At 61.8% G+C, this 17,135-nt stretch overlaps 2 protein-coding genes across 10 annotated transcripts in view; one reads left to right on the plus strand and one right to left on the minus strand.

Moving 5' to 3' along the window:
- Nucleotides 1–7,863, plus strand: KLC3 (kinesin light chain 3). Of its 5 annotated transcripts, none has more exons than XM_021094549.1 (13): nucleotides 1–130; nucleotides 3,109–3,374; nucleotides 3,841–4,071; nucleotides 4,384–4,447; nucleotides 4,709–4,928; nucleotides 5,276–5,363; nucleotides 5,443–5,544; nucleotides 6,066–6,239; nucleotides 6,770–6,860; nucleotides 6,935–6,975; nucleotides 7,059–7,165; nucleotides 7,352–7,415; nucleotides 7,679–7,863. In XM_021094549.1, the coding sequence occupies exons 2-13, from the start codon at nucleotides 3,117–3,119 to the stop codon at nucleotides 7,748–7,750; spliced, it is 1,512 nt and encodes a 503-aa protein (XP_020950208.1). In that variant the 5' UTR covers nucleotides 1–130; nucleotides 3,109–3,116; the 3' UTR covers nucleotides 7,751–7,863. The 5 variants fall into 5 exon arrangements, with proteins under 5 accessions (XP_020950208.1, XP_020950210.1, XP_020950213.1 ...); XM_021094551.1 differs by lacking the exon at nucleotides 1–130 and adding an exon at nucleotides 137–342; XM_021094554.1 differs by lacking the exon at nucleotides 1–130 and adding an exon at nucleotides 428–460.
- The window catches only part of ERCC2 (ERCC excision repair 2, TFIIH core complex helicase subunit), a 23,191-nt gene continuing 12,483 nt past the window's right edge, over nucleotides 6,428–17,135 (minus strand). For 2 of the 5 annotated variants that reach the window (XM_021094548.1, XM_021094547.1), the window contains 12 exons: nucleotides 15,372–15,490; nucleotides 13,235–13,304; nucleotides 13,076–13,145; nucleotides 12,888–12,989; nucleotides 11,365–11,428; nucleotides 10,735–10,856; nucleotides 9,286–9,378; nucleotides 9,102–9,174; nucleotides 8,871–8,941; nucleotides 8,634–8,777; nucleotides 8,412–8,555; nucleotides 6,428–8,047 (listed from right to left, as the gene is read on the minus strand). In XM_021094548.1, coding sequence (XP_020950207.1) covers nucleotides 7,955–8,047; nucleotides 8,412–8,555; nucleotides 8,634–8,777; nucleotides 8,871–8,941; nucleotides 9,102–9,174; nucleotides 9,286–9,378; nucleotides 10,735–10,856; nucleotides 11,365–11,428; nucleotides 12,888–12,989; nucleotides 13,076–13,145; nucleotides 13,235–13,304; nucleotides 15,372–15,490 — 1,165 coding nt within the window. In that variant the 3' untranslated portion in view covers nucleotides 6,428–7,954. Of the gene's footprint in view, nucleotides 8,048–8,411; nucleotides 8,556–8,633; nucleotides 8,778–8,870; nucleotides 8,982–9,101; nucleotides 9,175–9,285; nucleotides 9,379–10,734; nucleotides 10,857–11,364; nucleotides 11,429–12,887; nucleotides 12,990–13,075; nucleotides 13,146–13,234; nucleotides 13,305–15,371; nucleotides 15,491–17,135 lie in introns of those variants that run through there. The other 3 variants (XM_021094545.1, XM_021094546.1, XR_002344691.1) reach the window with 3 other exon arrangements.

Raw genomic sequence — 17,135 nt, forward strand, 5'->3', positions numbered from 1 at the left:
CCCGCCCCTCGAAGGAGCCGCCTGTGGCCGGAGACCCGGGGCTCAGCTGCAAGCGGCTGGGCGTGCGCGGCGGGCGGGACGCGGGCGGAGGCAGCGCGGTGAAGCCGGACCTCGAGCCGTCTGCAGTCAGGTGGGCGCCGGGAGTGCGGAATGGGAGTCCCGGGAGCCCCCAGGATGGAGGCGGGGGCGGAAGGTGTGAGCTGGGCCCGGCGCACCCCTGGGCCCGCTGGTCTGGCGACGGGGACGGGCCTTGCGGCTCCTGGACACTCACTGCGCCGCCGCCCTGGGACTCCCCAGGGTCTGGAGGCCCAGCTAAGGCCGTGCCCCCTGCCCCGGGCGCAGGTAAACAGGAGCGAGGGCGGGGCGGGGCCTGGGGGAGGAGGGGGGGGGCCTTGTGACGGCTGGGCGAGGGCGGGCTGGTGGTGAAGCTGGGTGCGCCGGGCTGGACCGCCGGCCAAGGGTAAGGTGTGGTTTGGGGGCACTGGCCACGATGGGGCTCTCCTGCCTCCGAATGTGTGCTTGCGCTTGAGAGATGGCGTCTGAAACTCAGGTGTATGAGATGATGTCAGGCTGTGGGTACAGGTGGGTACAGGTGTGGGTACAGGAGATGGCCTATGAGGGCAGAGGGACTGCGCGAATGCTCTGAAGCTTAGCAATGTGAAAATGCGGGCGACGTCTGTGTTCTGTAACGCTGTGTGTGTGTGTGGGTGTGGGGCAGGGAGTTGAACTGTTTATAGGATTAAGTGTGTGACCAAGAGGTTGTGGTGTGGTTGTCTCTCTGCCCGTCGGATGGAGCGGTAGCCAGGTGGGCCCTGTGGGGCACAGGCTGGATGTGTGGGGTGTGATGTGTCCGTGATGGTCGTCGTCAGCTGTGTGATTGTGTGCACCTTGCCGAGCCTGGGAAGGGGCCTTTGAGCGCAGGAGCTGGTGTAGACCGTGGGAGCTGGTGTAGACCCAGAGAACAGCCCAAGTGATGAGGTCGAGCCGTGCCTGTCACTGTGACTGTTACTGGGCGGGGCACAGCTGTCTGAGATTGTACATGTCCACAAACTTGTGTGAATGATGGTTGTGGTTGGCTCAACGAACTCGCGTGGCTGTGAGGTTGACCATTTCTGTGGCTTGCATGTGAATTGCACGACTAAGTATGGTGTGGGTGTGAAATACGTACACACACGAACGTACTACATAGAGATTGGTAAATGCACAAACACGTGTATACATAGAGAACGACCGATGGTGATGGAGGGGCTGCAGTGTGGAAAACCTGCAGGATTACATGCCTTCCCTTACTCTAGGTCTAAGTGGGTGTGATCGCGTGCCGGTGCCAAAAGCGCTGCTTCTGGTGGGCGCCGTGGCTTGAGCAAAGTAAGCCTGGGAGGGGCTGTGTGTGGAGAGCATGGCACTACCTGTGCGTTTCCACGGCTGTCTGTACCATGGCACGCACTTGCAACAGTGTTAAGAGTCTGGGCTCAGGTCATTTGCACACCCAGGTGTGAAGCTCTCGGTGTATTTGTGTGTGCATCTGTGCAGGCGTTATGAATCCTTAGCCGGACCGGCCAGGGGTGGGGTTGGGGAGGTGATGGAGGAAGCAGGGAAGGTGGCGACGGGTCCACAGTGAATCCTGGCAGTGTGTTCTACCGTGGGCAGCAGTGCCAGGAGTCAGGCCAGATGGGAGGGATTTGCTTGTGTTTTGCAGGTGAGGGAGGAGACAGAGGGTTAGCTTCTTCGTGTGCTGGCTTCTGTTTCTGAAAGGAAGGTACACCTGTGCGTTGGGTTGTGTTTCTCGGAGGGGACTGTGCGTGTGTTCTCTCTCAAAAAAGAAGGTACGTGTGTGTGTGCCTGTGTGAGTGTGTTGCACTTGGTTGTATTTTGAAGGGAAAATATGGATGTGTGTTGAGTGGTATTTTTAAGAGAAAGTGTGTGTACAGAGTGTGTGTCCTATTTCTGAGAGAATGTACACTAACTGCGTTGTATTTCTGAGAGGTGTTGCGGACGCATATTTCTGGGAGAGTGTGTGTGTGTGTGGTATGTTGTATTTGAACAAGGGGAGAACGTGTGTTATATTTTAGGGAGAATGTGTATCGCACTGTGTTTTGAAGAAGGGAGGGTAGGAGTTCCCTAGTGGCTCATCTGGTTAAGGATCAGTGTTGTCACTGCTGTGGCTCAGGTTCGATCCCTGTCCTGGGAACTTCTGCATGTGGTAGGTTCAAACCCCCCCCCAAAAAAAAATATATATGTGAAAGGAGAGTGTGTATGTGTTGAGGTCTGTTTGAGAGGGGAGCGTGTGTGTGTGTGTGTGTGCACGCACGTGTGCCCCACAAGCACCATCACTGGCTGTGTCCTTGACCTTGTCACCCATGTACAACCCCATAAAGTCTGACGTAAGAGACCCCCCAGCTGTGACACGGCCAGTGTGACACCCACAGGCCACGCCTGCCCCACGTGTGTCCCAACACGCCTTGGGCGGCTGGGCCTGTCTGCAGTGGAGGGTGGAGCCGGTTTCCTCCAGGTCTGTCAGCTCCTCGGGCCCTGGGAGCCACCACGTGGGGCCCCCTCCCTGAGCTCCCCTCCTCTGCTTCCAGCACCCCAGCCCCTCGGCCCTCTCCTCCCGCACCACCCCACCCCCAGTGGTCTGACTGGTTCCCAACAAAAACACCCTGAGAATGAGCTCACAGAGAGGCAGCCGCCTCCACACGTCCGCCCCACACGCCCAGCAGGGGAAGGCACCTCTGGTCCCAGGCCACACGGCTGGGAGTCCCAGGCCAGGGTAGCCAGGGTCCCAGGGGTGGAGAGGGCTGGCCAGGTGAGCTGAGGGCTGGTGGGGGGGGGCGTTTGCCCTCCTTTGGTGGATGATACGTAGTGAGGTTTGGGGGTTGCTCTCGGGCAGGGCTCTGGGCAGAGAGGGAGACGAGTTTCCAGTTGTGGGCTGGCTGGGCTGGGTACGGGACAGGGTGCTGGCTGGGGTGAGAGAGCACGGAGGCAGAGGTCTGGCTGGGATGGGCAGATGGGGTGACAGCTGGGAGGGGACCAGTGGCCCAGATGGCATGGAGGCTGAGGGACTGGCTTGCCAGGCCCTGGCGGTGATCCCCCAACCCTGGTCACCCCTAGGAGCAGCCATGTCCGTGCAGGTGGCCACCCCTGGAGGCCTGGGGCTGGGCCCAGAGCGCCTGAGCCCCGAGGAGCTGGTGCGGCAGACGCGGCAAGTTGTGCAGGGGCTGGAGGCCCTACGGGCAGAGCACCATGGCCTGGCTGGGCACCTGGCGGAGGCCCTAGCGGGACAGGGCCCCGTGGCTGGCTTGGAGCTGCTGGAAGAAAAGCAGCAGGTGGTGAGCCACGCACTGGAGGCCATCGAGCTGGGGCTGGGCGAGGCCCAGGTACGAGGGGCCAACTCTGGGGAATGTGACTCAGCGGGCGGGGGCCGGGTATGCAGGGGGGGCAGCCAGGGTAGAGGGAGGCCGAGCCCAGGAGCGGAGGCTCTAGTCCCAAGTGGGATCCCTGGGCTGCTTTGTGTATGTGTGTGTGGGGGGGGTCCTTATGTGCCCCGGGGGAGCCCTGAACCACATGGGCCCTTTCCATTGAACTGTGGTCTTGGGGAGACTTTGGGGTCCCGTGGGCAGAACGCGAAGTGTCCCTGACCATAACCTGTGGGTCTGGGTGAGATCAGAAGGGTCCGGGGCATGGTGGGGCATGGCCCTGGGAGCCTCTAAGCATTGCCGGAGCCCCACCCGAGCCTCTCAGAATCTGGGGGATCCTGGAGACAGTGGGGGTGCTCTGGTTTGACTTGAGGCCCTGGGCTGGGTGGGAACCAGTCCTCTGACTCGCTGCCCCCACCCCCTGCAGGTGCTGCTGGCCCTGTCTGCACACATGGGTGCACTGGAGGCCGAGAAGCAGCGGCTGCGAGCACAGACCCGGCGGCTGGCCCAGGAGAACACATGGCTGCGGGAGGAGCTGGAGGAGACGCAGCGGCGGCTGCGGGCCAGTGAAGAGGCTGTGGCCCAGCTGGAGGAGGAGAAGAGCCACCTGGAGTTCCTGGGGCAGCTGCGGCAGTACGACCCGCCTGCAGAGAGCCAGGTGCTCGGGGGGCCGCCGTCCGCTGGGCACCCCGCTCCTTAGAGACCCGACAGCCCCCAGCCCTTCATGAAGCCTCGAGTGCCCTAGACCCTCTGCAGAGCCTCACAGCACCCCCCCCCCCAATCCCCAGACCTGCTAGAACTTCTGTGAAAGCCGGCCAGCTGCCCCCAAAAGCCTGAAGATCCTGCCCAGGCCCTCAGCAGACCCCCGAGGCTCCTGACCACCCCCTCCCTCAAGCCCCGAGATTCAGGACCCAGTCTCGCGACAAAGTCCCCAGCCTCAAGACGCCCCACTTTCCTGTCCTCTCTGCAGCCGCCCGAGTCCCCGCCTCGCCGAGACAGCCTGGCCTCCCTGTTCCCCAGTGAGGAGGAGAAAGGTGGGTGTGGGGAGCTTTGCCCTGGGAGGGAACTCGGGTTCGCTGGACCCCAAGGTCTCTGCGGGGGGGGTGGGGAAGGTTGAGGCGCCATGTCAGGCTAAAGCAGATGGCTGTGGCCACAGTCCCTCAAGCCAGGTGGCTCCCGTGTTTACATGCCACAAGCCGGGTAGACACCTGTGGTCCCAGGGGTGTCTGTGTCCCCTCACGTGGGGCTGGAGGGATAGGAGGCCTGCAGTGACTTGGCGCCCCTGGCACCCCCAGGTCCTGAGGCAGCGGGGGCCGCCGCGGCCCAGCAGGGTGGCTACGAGATCCCTGCCCGCCTTCGGACCCTGCACAACCTCGTGATCCAGTATGCAGGGCAAGGCCGCTATGAGGTGGCTGTGCCACTGTGCCGCCAGGCCTTAGAGGACCTCGAACGGAGCTCAGGCCACTGCCACCCTGACGTGGCCACCATGCTCAACATCCTGGCGCTAGTGTACCGGTAAGGGCTGGGGCCGCTGCGGCTGGAGGGGGCAGGAAGGGCAGGGCCTGTTTGGTAGAAGAGGGGGAGCCCTGGTCTCCTGCCTTGCCAGCATGGGCACCTGGGATGGTGGCAGGGAAAGGGGTCAGGGATCTGGCAAGGCCAGAGATCCTGGCAAAGAGGAGTCAGCCTGGCCACCAGAGTGGAGAAGAGACTGGGGGGCGGCAGGGACCCCAAGCTAGACTTGGGAGGTGTGGGAACACCCAGAAGGGACCCCCAAAGGGTGCCCCCCATGCTTGGATCAGCCCAGCCCATGGCCCTGCTACCCGGCCTGGCCTAACCGCCTCCACCCCTGGGCCGCCCCACAGGGACCAGAACAAGTACAAAGAGGCCACAGACCTGCTCCACGATGCCCTGCAGATCCGGGAGCAGACCCTGGGCCCTGAGCACCCGGCGGTGAGCGGGGGCCCCGGAGGAAGGGAGGGCTGTGCGCTGTGGGCCTCTGACCCCTGACCTGCCTACCCCACACCCCCAGGTGGCCGCCACCCTCAACAACCTGGCCGTCCTCTACGGGAAGCGGGGGCGTTACCGGGAGGCGGAGCCCCTGTGCCAGCGCGCCCTGGAGATCCGTGAGAAGGTCCTGCTCCCTGGGAGCCCCTGTCGTGTGTAGCCCTTCCCATTTGATCCTGAAACACTCAATTCGGCAGGACCCTTGCTTGCTCCGGTGACCTCTGACCTTTTGGGCCCCTCCCACTTTGCACCCAGAGCCCTCAATCCCCTGACCCACCACCCTTGACCTACCATGACTTCCACTGGGCCTTGACTCCTGGCTCTGACCCCCTCCTCTTGCGACTCGCCTCCTGGCCCCCCTCCCCCCCAGTCCTGAGCTCCCAACCCCACTCCTGATCTTCCAACCCCAGGTGACCAGTGCAACCCCATCCTTGACGTATAATCATGAGGTTCTGGACCCCCATGATCTCTGACCTGACTAATCCCATCTGATGGTGCAGCCCCTGTCTCCCACTCCGACCTCCTAGAATCTTCCACAGAGGTCCTGTGGTCACCGATTCGTGAACGTGGTCCTCATTCCAGCCACTGGCATCATGTGGCCCATCAGCCCTGGATGACCCCAGTGACATGTGACCCCGTGACCCTTAGGTCCTGGGCGCCGACCACCCGGATGTGGCCAAGCAGCTCAACAACCTGGCCCTGCTCTGCCAGAACCAGGGCAAGTTCGAGGAGGTGGAGCGGCACTACGCCCGGGCCCTGAGCATTTACGAGGCCCTGGGGGGGCCCCACGACCCCAACGTGGCCAAGACCAAGAACAACCTGGTGAGTGCGCTCCCCCCCTGGGGGTGGGGGGACAGCCAGGGCCCGGCGTCCGCTCGAGGGTGGGATACCTGACTTTGCCCGGCCCTGGAGGGGTCCCGTGAGACTCGGCTTCCGAGCTGGGCCCTGGCAGGCAAGGCTGCTCAGCCCAGAGGTCAGCGCCAGGCGACGAGGCAGCCGCGGAGACCAGCCAGGAGCAGATGAGCGCATTTATTGAGCTAGACCCCTTCCTAGCACTTGCCCTGTACTGCCCATCTCTTCAAGGGCCCCACGAGGTAGGTGCTCCTGCCGCCCCATTCTGCAGACGAGGACACGGAGGCAAAGACAGGTGTGGCTCAAGGTCGAGGGGGAGCAGGCTCCTGCTCTGAGTCAGGGAGGCAGCTGCCCTGGGGGAAGCGGTGGGGTCGGGCGCCGAGCCCACTCTGCTGCAGGCTGAGGCCTGGAGTGTAGGGTGAGCCCAGGTGTCTCCCAGGGGGGGGCTGGGAAGCTCCCAGATTTGAGCCAAGCTCACCCAGGCCCTCACCTCCCCGCAGGCCTCAGCCTACCTGAAGCAGAACAAGTACCAGCAGGCGGAAGAGCTGTACAAAGAAATCCTCCGCAGGGAGGACCTGCCCGCGCCCCTCGGTGAGCCCCCAGTCCCGCCCTCCCCCAGGAGGCTGCTCAGGGTCCCCACTACCATGTCCTCATCTGTTCCCTAGGAGCCCTGAAAACAGGCACAGCCGGGGGTGCAGAACAGCAGGTGAGGAGGGGCTTCGCTCGGCTCCCGGGGGATGGGGGGGTGGACCGGCTGGATGGGAGGACTGACTGGCGCCCCCCTCCCAGAGGCTTCGGCGGAGCAGCTCCTTCTCCAAGCTCCGGGAGTCCATCCGGCGGGGAAGCGAGAAGCTGGTCTCCCGGCTCCGAGGGGAGGCGGCGGCAGGGGCAGCGGGGTGAGTGTGGGATCAGGTGGGGGAGAGCCTGGACAGACGCCCCCTCTGTAGCCCTCCTGTCCTGCTCAAGAACCTTCCACGGCTCCCGTCTCCCCCGCAACACATACAAGCACCCCTGTGCTGGAGGGTCTGCCCCAGGACAGGAGCCCGACACGCCCAGACTCACGGGTGCCCCACCTCCTCCAGGATGAAGAGAGCCGTGTCCCTCAACGTGCTGAACGTGGATGGGCCAAGGGCCACTGGGCTCCCGGTGAGGGGGGTCCCTGGGGCAAGGAGGGAGTGGGGGACCACGAGGTCGGGCCCAGAGGCAAGGGAAGGGGGGGATGGCACGGGAAAGGACCCCAGGACGGGGGCCTGGATGGGTTATCCGGGCAGAGGCGGGAGAGGTGGGGACAGGAGGATGAGTGACACAGCCAGTGGCGGCCAGGCTGCCAGGGAGTAGCCCTAGTGGCAGCTGGAGCAGAGTTAGGTCCGGGCCTCACTCACCCACCTACCCCCCGTGCCTCTTTCCAGTTCTCCAGCCGGCACCTAAGTGAGGCTTCCCGGACCCTCAGCGCCAGCACCCAGGACCTTGGCCCTCGATAAAGGCGACAAGACCACGCGGCCGCAGCATCTCGGGAGGAATGGGAGAGGGTGGGGAGGGAAGGGGAGCCTCCCACTGTCCTTTCTCCTGCCATTAAAGGCTGTGGATGTGGCAGCCAAAATGCACGCCTGACCTTCCAGCACCTCCCCGGGGCCAGGTAAGACTGGGCATGATGCGCACACCTTGGCGGCCCCGCCTGGCTCATGCTACAGCTGCTGCGCGATCTGCTCTATCCTCCGCAGCGTCTCCTCTGACTCGAGCTGCTCCAGGCTGAGCAGGGACAGGCCCAGCTGGTCCTCCTGCAGGGGAGGGAGAAAGCAGGTCAGACGGCTGCCGCACATCCGACCCAGGGTCCACGCCGCAGCCAGTAGTGAAGGGAGGTGGCCCGCCTGAGGCCACGGGACAGGATGCTTGAATCTGGAAACATGTCCAGTGCAGAGCGGACCACTCCTGTCAACAGAGGACAGGCCGGCAGAGGGGCTGCATCCAAGGCGGAGCAGGACCGGCTTTCCAGAGGCCCCTTGGACGCACGCTGACCTCTGCAGCCCCCAGGCCTGGCACATGGGCGCACACAAACCTGTCAGGGGCGGGGGGTGTTGGGGCTCAAGGAGAAAGCAAGCCAGGGTCCCTCCTGTAAGAGGAGCTCGGTCGCCCGGGGCTCACCCGGTGGAATGGCTGTGCCATCTGCCTCAGGAAGTACTTGGCAACCTGGACCCCCTCGTCGACGGTCAGGTTGAGGTTGGCGTCTGTGAGGTGCTCCTGGATCCAGCGGGGCAATTTCCCCCGCTTGTCTGCCCGGGCGAACCGCTTTGAGCGGGAGAGAGGCCAGGTGTCAGGACCGTGGGAGGGGGGCCCGGGCACCCCCAGCCGGGCCCGACTCCTCACCTTGTCAGCGAAGACCATGAGGCCGTAGTCCGTCTTGCCCCTGATGGCCCGACCCACACACTGGGCCGCGTGGCGCATGGCGTCGAAGGTAAGAAAGTCATTCTCTCGAATCTGGAACTGGTCCCGCAGGTATTCCAGCCGCGCCTGCAGGTGCAGAGAGGGGAGACGTCCCTTCCTCACGCCGCACAAGACCCCAGGGGAAGGCCCAACAGAAGCCCGCCTCCTCCCGCTGCTCACCTTGAGAATGCGGCTCTGGGTGTACACGTACGGCACGCCGAACATGATGACGGCCCGCCCGTAGTGGTGCACTGGGGGCGGGGGGCGAGGGGGCGTCAGTGCGGCCCAGGGCTGGAGGGAGGGCAGGCCCCCGGGTGAGCCCAGGCCGTGGGCGGTGGGTGGTCCCCGGGGAAGCAGAAACGGCCGGAGCTCCAGGCAGGCCCTCGGGAGGGGAAAGCCTGGTCCACTCACCAAAATCGATTCCCTCGGACACTTTGCCTCGGGCCACCGAGAGCAGGATGGCCCCACGGCCGTTCTCGCAGGCCTGGAGGGGGGAGGCCAGGATACGAGACGCGTCACCTCAGAGCTGTCTCCTCTGGCCCTTCTCCACCCTGGACTCTCAGCATCTCCCGCCCTCCCCCCCAATAATACCCACCTCCTGGTACTTCTCCAGGGCGACACTGGTCTCAGCCCCATCTTGAGTCTCGATAAAGAGCAGCTTGTTCCTCTGGATGTTTTCAAGGATGCCCTAGGGAGGGACACCAGGGAGGTCAGGGTGCAGGTTGGCAGAAAGATTAAAGGACAGGGGCGTCCCGGTTAAACTCAGCTCTGCCACCGATTCCCATGCAACAGACCACTTGTCACCCTGGGTCACGGCTTGCCCATCAGAGACTGGGGCAGGGTGGTGGCACTGTCCAGCCACACTGCTTGTGATCCAGGTAGGGAACATCCCCGTCTTTTGGACAAGGGGGACAGCGGCTCAATGGCCAATTCGGATGTCCCCCACAGCTCATGACTGGGGGAGAGGCTGATGTAGGCCAGGCAGAGCCCATCGGAGGCTGCCCTGAGACCTCCTATTTGACATGATAATAGGTGTGTGGTCCTGATCAAGGGCAGATGCACAGATGGACCAGTGAGACAAAACAGAGGGTCACACCACTCAGTGGGGAGAGCTCTTTTCAGTCAACAAAAGCAACTCAATTTCCACATGAGAAGAAAATGAACCTTGACCCCCGTTCTGCATCACACACAACGATGCACCCAAGGTACCTGGCAGAGCTTAGGTGTGAAAGCTAAAACGGCAGCGCTTCTCCAAGGAAGCACAGGAGACCACCTCTGTGACCCGGGCTAGGCAAAGTTTTCTTAAATAGGACACAAGAGGCACTCAGGACGTGAGGCTCAGGTGGCTGACGGCCAGCTCTCCCGCTGTGTGCAAAGAGCCTGGTCCCAGGACAAGGCGAAGGGCTTGGTGGTGAGTGGATGAGGTTCCCCCGCCCCACCATCCGCAGTGCTCCCTTAGCCAAGTTCACTCTCTCACCGCAAACGAGTGCTTGCTCCAACTCACCGGAGAGCTGGGCCCCTTGCACACTCAAAACCGACAGGGTGCCCGCCCCACCCAGATCCTGTTGGGTGCCCAGCTGTGATGAGCCCCGTGACCACGTCCACAGGGACTCCCCAGAAAGGGCTCAGGCAGGCTTTTTACCCCAAGTCTCTGTCCAGCCTTCATTATCCAGAACCTTCCTGTAAGGGCACAGCACCCAGCTAGAGCCACACCTGCCACCCAGTGTCTACCAGGAGGGATGCAGTCACAGGTAACCCCCAAAAGAGCAAAGAGGGAACGAGGCACACAGAAGGTGGGCTGTGATCACCTCCCCTGGAGGGCCCGCCTTTGCAGGAGGGGCCCAGCAAGGCTGCTCACATCTCAGTTCTTAACCTGGAGGTGGGGGCAGGGGACACGGGGTACAGACAGTCCATATGTGTTTTATATACTCTCCTGTCACCTATGAGACATGTCACCACTTAAAACACAAGAGTGAAGCCAACCCACAGAGGAACAGAGCCAAGTGCTGAGAGAGGCCTTCCGGAAGTGGGGCGCTGGGCGTACCTGCTCGTACCAGGCGGCCACAGTGCTCTCCATGTACTGGTAGCTGGTGAAGAAGGCCACGATGCCATCGGGGACCACAGCGGACATCTCCAGCAGGAGGTTTCCGTAGTTCCGGATCACCGCTGGGAGGGGTCAGAGGTCAGATGTGCTCCTGGCCGGGGTCCTCCTCCCTGCGCCCTCTCACAGCTTCCCTAATGCCTTGCCTTGAACTTGGGGTTCCTAGAGACCCCACATTGCACACCTCTTGCCAGACTCGTGGGTGGACTGCACCCCCACTCCCTGAAGTTCGTTGTGACCAGGCGACCTGCCACGGCCAATGAACTGAGTGCAGAAAGGGCCAGGTGCACTTCCAGGTGAGAACCTTCTTGGGCCAGTGCACAATTCACCATGGTCCCTACTGTCGTATCTTGCCATTGCAGTGATGTGTCTAATAATGGACAGTCCCAGAATGGGGTGGTGTGGGTCGGGCCGCCAGCAACCCACGATGGCATGGCCGTGAGGAACAAGAAATCTCTGCATCAAGCCACTGTGAGTGGGGTGTTTGTTACTGCATCATGACCTAGCCCATCCTGACTGATACACCTCCCCTCTTGGGAACCATACAAACCACCCCCACCTCGGGCAGCGTACCAATATCTTCCCGGGTCTCAAATTTGGAGCTGATGGCCACCTGGTCGTTGCCACGGCCGATGATCTGGAGAGAGCAAGAGAGGTCACAATAAGCAAAGCAGCGCGACCACTGCAGCATGTGAGTGCCGGCTGCCCGCTGGCGCTGTTCTACGTTTTTTAGAGACACAATGTCACTAAAGGAACCCTCAGCTACCCTGTTATCTGCACAGTGCGGACGAATGACCTAAGGCTCACAGAAAGGCGTGTCACCCGCCCAAGGTCACATGGCAAATAACCTGCAGAGATGGAACTGAACCCATGTCTGACCATGTGTCTCACCAGCGTTACCCTCCACGTAGCCCTGACCTCCGGCCAGTCGGCTCCAGGAAGCCACCTCTCACATCTTGGTCACTGGTGCCACCCCACCAGCAAGCGCACAGAAGCACGACATGCTAGCTGGTCAGCACCAGGCCACGACCCCTGAAGGGCAATCCCAAAGCCAAAATGCCTGGGAACTCCCAATCTTTCAGTTTGGCACAAACTCATATGGCAGCAAAACCTGCCCTGCCCAGAGACCTGATTTAAGTCCTTAGTTTGACTCGTCAAAATGTTTGCTGAGGAGTTCCTGTTGTGGCGCAGTAGAAGTAAATCCGACTAGTGTCCATGAGGATGCGGGTTTGATCCCCAAGCTCACTCAGTGGGTGGGGATCCTGTGTTGCTGTGGCTGTGGTGTAGGTCAGCAGCTGTAGCTCTGATTCGACCCTTAGCCTGGGAACCTCCATATGCCGTGAGTATGGCCCTAAAAAGACCAAAAAAAAAAAAAAATTGCTGAAATATGATTTATTTTTTGTCTTTTTAGGGCCACACCCACGGCGTATGGAGGTTCCCAGGCAAGGGGTCCAATCGGAGCTTTAGCCACCGGCCTACACTACAGCCACAGCAACGTGGGATCTCAGCCACATGTGTCACCTACACTGCAGCTCACAGCAACATAGGATCCTTAACCCACTGAGCAAGGCCAGGGATTGAACCTGTGTCCTCATGGATGTTAGTTGAGTTCGTTAACAGCTGAGCCACAACAGAAACTCCCTGAAATATGATTTTCGCTGAGGGATTTGTCCAGACCCTAGTGGGAGTGTTACATATGCAGTCTGGAAAATTCTCAATTCTAAAACACATCCGGCCCAGGGATTCTGACACAGGACTGAGGGCCATGTTATGATGTTCATTTTACAGGGAAGGGGACTGAGGCGGAGTAGAGGGTCACTTACCAGCGTCACAGCAAGGGCAAAGCCACATTAACCAAGTAGCAGGGCCTAGGCCATAAGAGCCTTTCACACCCACTATTTCACTAACCCCCCCTACCCAACCCCCTTAGGAGGGCAGGGAGGGGACATTCCCATTTCACAGATAAGAAAACTGAGGCTTGGGGAGTCACAGTCAAGCCCAGGTCTGGCTGAATCCAGAATCCATGCCCTTAGCTGTCAAGCTCTCCTGCCCTCGCTCCCGTCTCCCTCCCTCATCTCCTCACCCTCCCCACGCACCATGGGGCAGAGGCAGACCCGGGCCAACGTCATGGTAAAAGTTGCCATGGTGACGGGGTGGAAGTCCAGGATCTTGGGGTAGATGTCTAGTGGGGACAGCGTCTGTAGCAGGGACAGCAGGAGGGATCTTAGCAGGACTGGGCAGGAACCAGGGTACCCCCACCCCAGGTGGAGGGCCAGGGCCTCACCCCAGATGTGATGATGACAGACTGGAAGCGCTCAAACACGGGTTTGATGGCCAGCGAGGCGTCCATGCAGCTGTGAGGAGCAGACAAGGGTGATGGGGCCAGGCTGAGGAGCGGGGGCCGCTGTGGTCCATTCATACCCTCTCTGGGGTCAGGTCTCACCTGAAGTGCAGGACGGGGTTGGCGATGGTTGGGGTCCTGTCGTCAAAGGGCTCGATGATGATGGTGAAACCTACAGGGGGCACCAGTCATGACCATGCCCACTCGGCCACCCCCCCACCCCCAATGTCTCCCTCCACCCCAGTCCCCCCTGCCCACCTTCCTCGGTGAATGGGACCAGCTACCAACAGCCCAAACCCCAAACCCACGCACCTGAGTCCAAAATACACCCCAACCTGCCCGCTTCTCCCCAAGGCCGACACCTGTGCAAACACGCCCAGGGGACCCTAGGCCGGGAGCACAAAGGCTCACCCTCACTCTCCCCTCTCCGCCACTCGAGCCAAAGCCTCGAGCTTTCTCCCACCACCTCTCTAAGCCATCAGGAAGCCGGCCAGCTCTACCTCCAAAGTCTGCCCTCTGACCCCTTCCCCCAGCCCCTGCCCAGTCCGGCCATCATCCCCTTCTGCCTGGACCACTGCGCTGGCCTCTCCACTCCCAGCGGCCAGGGGGACCCTGGAAATCCTGAATCAGGTCACATCTCTCCCCTGCTCAGAAGCCCCCCACAGCCCCCCAAACCCCTCCCAGGGTCCGGAACTGTCTGTGGGGTCCTTCCACACCAACCCCATTTCCTCCATTCTCCTGGGCCTCCAGCCTAACTGCTCAAATCACCAAGCTCATTCCACCCCGGGGTCTCTGCACTGGTCCCCCTGCCCGGAAAGCTTCCCAAGCTGGCTCCATGCGGTCATTTGCAACTCAGCTCCAATGTCAGCTTCTCAGAAAAGCCACCCCGGCCACTGCAGGCATTGCTCCACCATGGAGACATGTTTGTTTCTCATGAAAACAACCACTTCCTGGAATTAATTCCTGACTTGTGTTTGCATCTCTGCTACCTGTCTTCTCGCTAGAATATAAGTTCTGGGAGTCAGGAATGAGGTCTTTCTGGATTCCTGCCACTTGGCCCCAGTGCCGGCCTGGCCCACTTGTTGAACAAATACATGAATGAATGAATCCACACACCTTCACTTAGTAAAAATTAAAACAACCCAAAATCAAGTCTTTTGCACCTAAGCCTATGCTGGAGATGCAGCAGGACTGAAACAGCCCTGGTCCTGCCCTCTCAGGGCTCACAGTCCAGTGATGGGGACACTGACCTGTCCCGTAGAGTGACCTCTCTGGGTGGGGAGGGCTGGGACAGGGCAGCCTAGAGGAGAGGGCCTGATCCAGCCTGGGGGCCAGAAGGGGCTTCCTGGGGGAGGAGGGGGCTTCTCTCCTGAGCCAGGAACTGACGGGTGAGGTGGCGGCAGTGGGGGCAGAGGAAGAAGACGGGGAGGCTGTTCCAGGGAAGAGACTGCCAGGGGGGAGGGAGGAGCGAGACAGCCCAAGGGAAGACAGGGTGAATGGAGGGATGGACGCAGCAGGCGGCTTCCAGGGGACTTGCCGCTGATCGACCTTGGGATAGGGGGACGGCCGTCACCCCCCGCCAAGGCCCTGCCCAGACCGGCTGGCCGCAGGGCGCTGGCAGGCCTGACCTAGTTTCCTGGACACAGGAGTAATCCCCGGGGATTAGGCTGAGCCCCTGGCCAGCTTAAAGCTGAGGAAGGCGAGGCAATGCTGAGCGACGAAGCCTCTGCGACGCTGCCCTGCTCTCTGCAAGCTGGCAACCTGAGCACCAGCCTCCCGGCCTCTTTACCTCCCAGGTCTCTCTCCAGCCCCGCATCTTCTCTCCTCCCGCCCTGGCCCAGCTCTGCCAGAGGAATCATTCCAAAGCACCAAGTGACCCTGCCTCTCCCCTGCATGGCACCTGCTGTGGCTCCTCAATGCCCTTGGGAGCAGACGGACCAGCTCCTTACCATGCCCCCCAGGGCCAGCTGACCCCACAGAACTTCTCTGGCCTCATGTCACGCCACCACCCGCCCCACCCTTCTTCACCCTGCAGCCAGAGAGGAGCTTGAAAAACACAAATCTGAGCACAAGGCTCGCTCACTCAAGAACTGTCTGTAGCTCCCTATTGCCCTCAAAATAAAGCGCAAACTCCGGAGCCCAGCCCTACAAGGTCCTGCTCGTCCAAGTCCCACGGGCAACCCCACGGAGATCCCGATTCCAGCTGCCGGGGCCGGCAGAGGCAGGAAGGGGCGCTTACCCTTGGCATAGGTGCTGACTAGGGTGGCAAAGTTGGCGAGGAGCGTGAGAGGGGAGAAGTCAGCAAGGTCCGCGATCTCCAAGGTGTGCAGCAGGGAGCGCAGGCGCTCGGCGCAGAATCTGGAGGGGGGGTGGGGGGGTGGAGGATGGGGTGAGGGGCGACAGTGACCAGCTCAGGCACATCCAGCAGCCCCCTCCCCTCCAGCAGAGCACGGGCCCAGGTGCCATCTCCCCAGCTGCCCGAAGTTCCATGAGGGCGGGGCCTGGGTCTGCTTCAGTCCCCTCTGTGTCCCCCACATCCCACAGGGCCACGGCCATACGAGGGCACATTCGGAGCAATAATCACACAGCTCAGAGTCACAGGGTCACGTCACAGGGGGCCACATGCTCATGAGCAGGTTCTTGGTCAGAAGGGGCAACCCACAAGCACGCCCAGAATCCCACAGTCACTGCACGAACCCCACACGGCCACATCACCATTTGCTCCCTCCCAGGTCCTCTCTCAGTGTCTCAGCCACGCTCGCCACCCTCAGCGACACAGCGTGAGAGTCCCACACACTCGGGAGACAATCTCACACACACTCCCGGAGCTTCGCACACACTGTGTCCAGCAACAGCCCGTACACAACACAGGGCCACTCAAGGCTCTCACCCTTCAGGGAGAGGCTGTGGAGCAGCAGCACGGCTTTGGTGTCAGGCAGACAGTCAGGTTTAAAACCCGCTTCCTGAACCTCCTTTCCTTTCCTCCACGGTCGACCAGGTGCCCCTCTATGTTCCCTGGGCCCCCAGGCCTCCCCCCATCCCAGCCCTGGCACGTCCCTCTCTCACTGGACTGTGAACCCCAGGAAGGCAGGGCCAGGGCTGTCTCAGTCCCCACCGTGTCCCAGCAGATCAGGCACTCAGGACCATGCAGGCGGCGAAGCTCCCCGCAGCCCTCACAAGTCTCCCACGGCAGGGTGAAAGGTGAGGCCCCATCGAGGGCTCCCCGCCCAACCTCAGGCAGAGCAGCCAGGAACTCCGGAGCCCCACAGGCCTGGCTTCGAGTCACAGCTACCCCCACAGTGCTGTGTGGCCCTGGGCACTGGCTTCCCCTCCCTGGGACACAGTGTCCCCATCCACAGCGCGAGGCGAGGACGCTATTGAGATCCCACGGATACGGAATGTAGCTTAGCTCATTGTCAGCACTCAAGATGCTAAGTTCCTGGCGTGGCTGCTTTCTCACCTAACCAACCACCTCAGGAACCTGGGAGTAAGGGGCTGACTCCCTGCCTGGGGCACAAAGGAGGAGACCAAGGTTCAGGGAAGACCACTGACTCAGGCAGAACAGCAAAGGAAAAGCCCAGGAAGCCCCACCCCCACTCCCGGGTCCATGCACCACCTCCCTGACCACTGAGGGGAGGCTCCTGCCCCCGGGGCTTGGGGGACAGTGGGAGGCGACAGGGGTCTGGGGGGCAGGATCCACAGCATTTTCTGCCAGCTCCCACCCTGCTGGGCCCATCAGAAGCCGCTCTCCAGGGCTACTCCCTCCCCTCCCCGTGTGGCCTGGGGTGGGATGAGTTTCCGCAAAGGTGCAGGGGCCTGGTCACCCCACCAGCTCCTCCATCCTGCACGGCCCCCGGGACCCCCGTGAACAGTCCACCAAACTCTCCTCTGCCTCTCATCTGCTGCCCGCCAAGCCCCTGCTGGCCCCAGAGCCCCCGACCTGCCCCCTCCGCCCCACGGGTGTGACACGCACTCCCCCAGGCTTCCATTAGTCCCCATACCG

This window comes from Sus scrofa, chromosome 6, assembly GCF_000003025.6.
Source record: "Sus scrofa isolate TJ Tabasco breed Duroc chromosome 6, Sscrofa11.1, whole genome shotgun sequence".
Classification (NCBI taxonomy): domain Eukaryota; kingdom Metazoa; phylum Chordata; class Mammalia; order Artiodactyla; family Suidae; genus Sus; species Sus scrofa.